This window comes from Eucalyptus grandis, chromosome 11 (assembly GCF_016545825.1).
Source record: "Eucalyptus grandis isolate ANBG69807.140 chromosome 11, ASM1654582v1, whole genome shotgun sequence".
In the NCBI taxonomy this organism is placed as follows: domain Eukaryota; kingdom Viridiplantae; phylum Streptophyta; class Magnoliopsida; order Myrtales; family Myrtaceae; genus Eucalyptus; species Eucalyptus grandis.
Window position 1 is genome coordinate 24194958 of NC_052622.1, and position 7652 is coordinate 24202609.

General features: G+C 43.4%; 1 protein-coding gene across 1 annotated transcript; it reads left to right on the forward strand.

The window, feature by feature from the left end:
- Positions 1 to 2366: 2366 nt before the first annotated feature.
- Positions 2367 to 4894, forward strand: LOC104445698 (S-type anion channel SLAH1). The gene is made up of 2 exons (XM_010059609.3): positions 2367 to 3314; positions 4403 to 4894. The coding sequence occupies exons 1-2, from the start codon at positions 2439 to 2441 to the stop codon at positions 4676 to 4678; spliced, it is 1152 nt and encodes a 383-aa protein (XP_010057911.1). The 5' UTR covers positions 2367 to 2438; the 3' UTR covers positions 4679 to 4894.
- Positions 4895 to 7652: the final 2758 nt, after the last annotated feature.

Consider the following 7652-nt stretch of genomic DNA (forward strand, 5'->3'; position numbering starts at 1 on the left):
CCAAACTAGCACCTGATGGCAGCCTTGATAGACTAAAGGCTCGTCTAGTAGCCAAAGGGTTTCATCAAGAGGCGGACTTGATTTCACCGAAACATTCAGTCCCGTTATAAAACATACAACTATCCGTATAGTAACTTGTCGTAGCCTTGATGAAACAATGGCCAATACATCAACTTGATGTTAAAAATGCATTCCTCCATGGTGACTTGAATGAGACTGTTTTCATGGATCAACCACCTGGATTCATACATCCTCAGAAATCTAAATATGTTTGTCTTCTCAAAAAGTCCTTGTATGGCCTTTGACAAGCACCAAGAGCCTGGTTTGATAAATTCAGTAAGTTTCTCCTTGAAACTGTTTCTTCGCAAAGACAACACCTGATCCTTCTCTGTTTGTGCTTCATACTGATTCTCATACAGTTTTATTATTACTCTATGTCGATGACATCATTCTAACTGGTAGCTCACCTCAGCTCTTAACCACCTTGATTCAGAACCTCAGTCTCCAATTTCATATGAAGGATCTTGGGTATCTTCATTATTTTTTAGAATTGAAGCTACACGTACTCCTTTGAATCTATTTCTATGTCAAACAAAGTATGCTACTGATTTGCTTAAACGAGCTCATATGGAGAATGCAAACCAATCTCAACACCTTTGTCTCTTAGATCGGTAACCATGATCAATGATGAAAATCAGCTAACTGATCCTTTTGAATATAGAAGCTTAGTAGGTGGTCTTCAGTACCCGACAATTACTCGACCAGATCTTGCCTTTGCCACAAATCTCGCTCTATCAAAAGATGCAACATCCAACAAAGGGCAGATTTTCATCGTTAAAGAGAGTCCTTCGATATGTTAAAGGGACTATACACCTTGGCATTTATCTTCACTCTAATAGTTCCACTAAGCTCTATGGCTACTCGATGCCGACCGGGCGGGTGTACTTTTACTAGACGATCCACTATAGGCTTTTGTACTTTTCTTGGCTCTAATCTGCTCTCTTGGTCAGCTAAGAAACAACCAATTGTTTCACGATCCTCCACAGAAGCCGAGTACCAAGCACTTGCATCAACCACTGCTGAACTCACTTGGATCAGCTTTGTCTTGCATGACATTGGAATTTCTCTCACATCACCAACTCTCTTATTTTGTGACAACCGATCAGCTATTTCTCTTACAGCTAATTCAATATTGCATGCTCGAACTAAGCATATTGAAGTTGATTTCACTTTGTTTGTGAAAAGGTTTTTCGGGGTCTATCCATGTTCAACATATTTGATCACCTTGATTAGCTGATATCTTCACCAAGTCCTCTCACGAGTAGCTCATATTACTCTTCGCACCAAATTGGGAATGGGATCCTTACCCCTTCCCAATTTGAGGGGGATGTTAAATATAAAAGGACTATAAGCTCAACATTAATATTGCTAAAGGAAAAGAAAGAACACAAAGACAGAAAAGCAACAATGAGCGGATGATCAACGGTGAGATGATCAACAATGAAGAATTCGTGATAAAGACAAATGGATCAACATCAATGAAGAAGAAGCCTGAGATAAAGAGTGACACGGATCGCCAAGTCATCGGATTGCCAAGTCATAATAGATCTAAAACTAACTCGTGTACGGTTATTCAGCTGAAAGAAAGAAAACAAATGTAAAACAGTTAGTTAGATTCTGTTTTTCCTTTATGAGCTGTATTCTATTTTCTCCGTTTTTCCTTTAAGTAGTCTTTTGATTCATTGATGGAAAGACTATGAAGAGAGAGAAGATAGAGAGAGAAAGAGGGAGTGAGAGCAATCAGCCATGGATGCTCTGCACTCAATTGATGAGTCTAGTTGAGATAGAAAGATAGAAACAGGAGAGGAAGAACAGAGGATTGATAGTACAGTCTTATTGGAATAAAAGTGATTCGAGTTTTTCATTCGTGGATTCTTCTGTAACTAGATTCATTTCATCTTCATCTTTATCATCATCTTCTCAATCTCGACACTTCGAATCAAGATAACTTTGATCGTAAAAACATAAAAAGAAGAAAAAAAAGCAAAAGCAAGCAATTGTCTTGTCATCATGATTTGACAGAAACGCAAGGGGCGGTAGTAATACTCATTACTCAACGAAGGGCGGGGAGAGTCTCCTCGTCACGTTTTTGCTCTTTGTACGAAACGTCCATTTCCATTCGCCCTGCTGCGGGCATATATTCTTGAAAATCCATTAAACTGAGGCCAAGTTGGTTGACTAAACTTAACCGCAAAATCCAAATAAAAGGCCAAATCGAAAAGAAAAACTATAAACTCGTTCCGTAATCGACTTGATTTTCTACATAAACCGTCCCTACACATCTCAATATATATCGTCAAGACCTCGCAACCCAAAGCGTCCAAACCTACCTTAGAGAAGACAGTACCTTTCACCACTGCAACCTCCGGCGCCGTTGAATGGCATCGGAGCTCGGATACGAACCGCCGCTCCAGCCGGTGATCGACCCTTCCCGCGCGAGAACCCCCGAGCACCACCTCGTCCCCGTCGCCAAGACGCTCAAGTCGTCCATCCTGACCCGGCTCCACGCCGGCTACTTCCGCATCAGCCTCTCCCTCGCGAGCCAGGCCTTGCTGTGGAAGATCCTCCGCCGCCCGTCGCCGACGCCCGACGACTCGCTGCCCCTCGAGCATCTCTCTCATGTGATCCCTCACATGACGTTCATGATCTTCTGGGGCTTCGCTCTGCTGGTCCAGATCTCCCTCTCGTTCCTCTATATTCTCCGGTGTTTCTTTCACTTTGGCCTGGTGAGGGCGGAGTTCCAGCACCACGTCGGCGTGAACTACCTGTTCGCGCCGTGGATAGCGTGGCTCGTGCTGCTCCAGGCGGCCGACTTCACGTCGGACCTGCCGAAGACGACGTTGTACCTGGTCCTCTGGTGGACCTTCGCGGTCCCCGTGATCCTGCTCGACGTAAAGGTCTACGGGCAGTGGTTTACGACCGAGAGGCGGTTCCTCTCGATGGTGGCCAACCCGACGAGCCAGCTCTCGGTGGTGGGGAACCTGGTGGGCGCGCGGGCCGCGGCCGAGATGGGGTGGCGCGAGACCGCGGTCTGTATGTTCTCGCTTGGGATGGCGCATTACCTGGTACTCTTCGTCACCTTGTACCAGCGGTTGTCGGGCGGGGACAAGCTGCCGGCGATGCTGAGGCCTGTGTTCTTCCTGTTCTTCGCCGCGCCGAGCAAGGCGAGCGTCGCCTGGAAATCCATCGCCGGCGAGTTCGACATCGGGTCGAAGATGCTCTTCTTCCTCTCCCTCTTTCTGTTCACCTCTCTGGTAATCAGCACTTACCTTCCCTTCGTCTCCCTAGTTGATACGCAAATCTTTCATGCTGCAGCAACAGGATCATTTGCAACCAATCAAAGTACAGAAAATCTGTGCAGGGTTGCTGATCTCTCGAGTTTCGATGTTGTCGGTGTCGGGGTACGTCTAGGTTAAATTCATTATTTATATAGCATTTCATAATATAATATCTTCAATCGACTAGTATGATGACTAGGCTTTGAAGAGGTGATCTGGCGAAAGTTCTCCCAAACCATATCTCCAAAATACTTATAACTTGGTAGATTACAATAATAGATTGTATTATGACAACTAACTTTTCTAATCCATCAAATTTTTAATAGACAAACGAAAGGACATAAGTAAAAAACTAAAGGGAGCTGTCTGTTAGAACGAGACATGATAATTTGGTATTGATCCAGGACCAAATCGTGCCAACCCATCATTAGATAAATCTAAATATTTACCCAAAATCTTCCAAGTTGTAGTAGAAGATGCTTGTGTAAGCAAATTTTTCCCGAAAATTGAAGAAGTGCGCATATGATGTTGAAGTGGACAAACTTAGTCATCGAGCTCAACCAATTTCTCCTTTCTTTGGACGAGGAAATTTCATAACTTGAAGTGACTAGGAAAACATGTGGTACATGTTTTTCTATGATGTTTCTTTAGCAACCTTTTCTTTCCACTCTCTCTTGTCCCCTTCATCAGATTCGTCCGTGGAAATTGTGTACCGGGAAATTGGCTCTCTATTGTATGGATCGTACCATAGCTTAAGGGTCTAAATGTCAAGCCCACTCAAGAAAACATTCAATAAACTAAAATATCCCCCTCGATTAAGGCAACTGGGTTACGCAACTTTCTTGCGTGACTTTTGACCCCAATTACAAAATACTCATCCTTTATTAATTAATACCTCCAAAAATCTTTAATATATACAGCTTCCGCCAGCTGCTTTTGAAAGAGATGACGCAATATCGGGTATGATCAATAAATTAGGGTTTCAGTTGACATGCGTTCTTTAATCTTGGGTAAATTGTTATAAATTATTGAACTAGGTTTGTCTTGTGGTGGTGTCAAAACAGGCATGCAGACCGGCGCTCTTCAAGAAGTCGATGAGGAAATTCAACGTCGCGTGGTGGGCGTACTCGTTCCCGCTGACCTTCCTCGCCTTGGCGTCGTCGGAGTATGCGCAGGAGGTGAAGGATCCGATTGCCTCGGGGCTCATGATCGTGCTGTCGGCGCTCTCGTTCCTGGTCCTCCTCGGCCTGATCCTGCTCACCATGCTCAACACTGAGCGGCTCTTCCGCGAGGACGACCCGATCCTGCGTTTTGACAAGGGGAAGAGAGCGAGGAACTAGTCGCAGATGGTTTTTCCAGTCTGTAACTTATGACTAAGGGGGGGTTAAAGAAGAGTACACATGTATGTCGCGACAGGTTTGTATCTTTAGGTCATTCACGGAGCAACCGCTGTGCTTAGTGCACATGCTCTTAATACCAGGGATATTTTATTAGTGTATTTGTGCGATTTTGGAGGACCACTGTCAATTAATCTAAAAGCTTAAACTTTATAATGACAGCGTGATTTATCATTTAAATATGCTAACCATGTTTACTCTCTCTCTCCGTGGGCACGAGTGTGTGTAGTATGAGATGATCTGAGCATACACTTCGAACTTGGGCTAAGGAAACTCGCTTCTTCTACCTTCAGCATCTTTAATTTCTTGATACAAATCTCTGATAGATAGGAGATTTAAACGTATCGGTTGATCCACGAAAAGATTACCTAAAAGGAAAGTAGCCAAATTCTAAGGGATGCAATTCCAGCTTCTTCCCTTAAAATTAAAGCAACATCGTTTTAATTGTTAATAGATTGTTGATCACTCAAAACTCCGTAAAGCTGAGTCTTTGTTTAATGTGGCCTTCAAGAATTTTAAAAGTCATTCATCCATGATGTTAAATTACCCCACATCATCGCTTGTTTATGGAGATCGTGTGCTCCTAGATACATTTGGCTTGCCTCGCCTCATGAGCTTATGCTTTGGGTTGGACATTCTAATGTGGTATAACAACCAAGTTCCACCTTAGTTTATTTCGCATGCGCCACCCCCTGTTTGTCAAATCCTCTCCTACTTTGGCTCCTACATGAGAGAGGCATTAAAGTATCCCACATCACTTATCTATAAGGTTTATATATATATATATATATTATATATACATGTGGTTTTCTTCCACCTTGTTTTGATTGGACATTCTAATAGAGACTGAATTTTGATAACTATCGATCACACGATATGACAAAATGAGTTCAAAAAACATCTTTCTTCATCATGGAAGTGACATTGGCTATATAGATGCCATCGGTAATAGGTAATAAATTGAGCTAATAACTTCGTGTTTAGGTCAAGCTCCTAATCAATACTTGGCATGTAACCTAACTACAAATGCATAGGTTCATGTCTCTCTAATGCATAGTTTTTTTTTTTGGGTGACCGAGGATCCACCGAGCCCCTTTTGCTTATGCTATTCGGGTCCTACAGTGCTTGGACGGCACCTAAATCGGACTACTATATCTTGGGAGAGATTAGCATAGGACCCTACCACCATAGCCCCCTACTTACAACGCTAGCAATTGCAGATTTCAAACCATCGATTTCAGCGATGAAGGAGAGACTCTTATTCAAACAATATTTAATCAGTCTTTAATTAAATACGGCGCATACTAAAATATCACAGCCTACGTGTGAAAAAAAAAAATATTGTAGAAGGAAACACTCAAGCCATTAACCTAACACAGCTAAGCCTCTTATTCTTTGCTAATAACTTCAGTTTTCAACTTCGTTTGTCAAAGAAAACTATATACGTTGTCCGAGAGCATGATCGCGAAACACCCAGAGATTAAATACTCATAACATAATAAACCTTGAAAGTTTGGTTTTCTTTTTTATTAAAAAAAAAACCCTCAAAATTGTGGTCGTTACATGCAAAATGACGGCAAGGGAAAAACAAAACTGAGGGAGCGAGGGTGACGGAATGGAGAGGAAATGGATAAACAAGCAAGAGTTAGCAACACATAAAACTATGAGTGAATAATCCATTAGAAGATCGACGTGGTCCTAAGGAAAGTAGACTTCGATAAGACGGTGTCTTTGATAATACGGTGTCTTTGAATAGAGCTAAAGCTGATGTCCTTTCCCTTGTCTTTAATCATGCTTGAGAAGATAGCATGCATGAAATGGTTTCCGCTCATCTTGAATATTGCAACCGGCGTCAACAAGCTAACAGATAATGAATACTGTGGAAGAGAGAATTGTGAAATTTCTGTATCTCAGTGTGTCTCTATGTGCTATAATGAAGAGTCCATGTGCCTATTTACAAACTTTATTAATTTTTAAATTAATCAGAGATATACACAATTAATGGAGATATATACATAATTTTGAGAGATATAAAGAATCAAAGGATATATCTCAATAATTTATAATATCCTCCTGCTCTTCATCTGTCTTTAATGACTATTCCTTCAAGAGGTTGGAGTGACTTCTCTAAGGCGTTCTTTTTTTGGGTTTTGTAGAACGAACTCTAATCTATCCAACACCTTCTCAAATGCACTTTTCTTGAGACAACTTTTAAATCGGAGAATTACCAAAAAGTCCTAAACTTATTGCAATTGTGCCAATTCAGTCCTAAGCTTCTTCTTTTTTTGGCCAATTTAGTCCTAAACCTTTTATAATTGTGCTAATTCAGTCCATCCGGCCAAAATTGACCCCGGCGCCGACATGGACGCCGGTTGTCCGGTGAACGCCGACGTGAAATTTTTAATTTTTTTTTTCGAATTTTTAATATTTTTTTGAATTTTTGCATTCTTTTTTTCCATCATCTTCTTCGCTCCCGGCCGGCCGCAGGCGAGGGCCGGCGAGACTCGCGAGGGCGAGGCCCCGCCGATCCGGCGAGGCCTCGCCCGCCAACCTCGCCCCCACTCGGCGAGGGTGAGGCCCCGTCGGAGGTCTCAGATCTGGCCGGAGGGGAGGAGTTCTAGGCAAGGGAGTTCCAGATCTGCGAAGAAGGGCCGGAGAGAGGAAGAGAAACCAAAGAAGGGGGCCAGATCCGAGCAGGAAGGAGGCGCCGTCGACGCTGCCCAAACCCCCCGACGCCGTCGCTGCACTGGATCTCCGCCGCGTCGCTGCCGCCCGCCAGCATCTGCTTCGATGTAGCCCCGACGCTGTCCCGAGACAAATCGCTGTCTGTCAGCCGTCGCAGCCAGCTCGACGCCATCTCGCCGACCAGCAACGCCGCCGTGCCGCACCTCGCTACGAACAGTGACAAGCTGCCGCC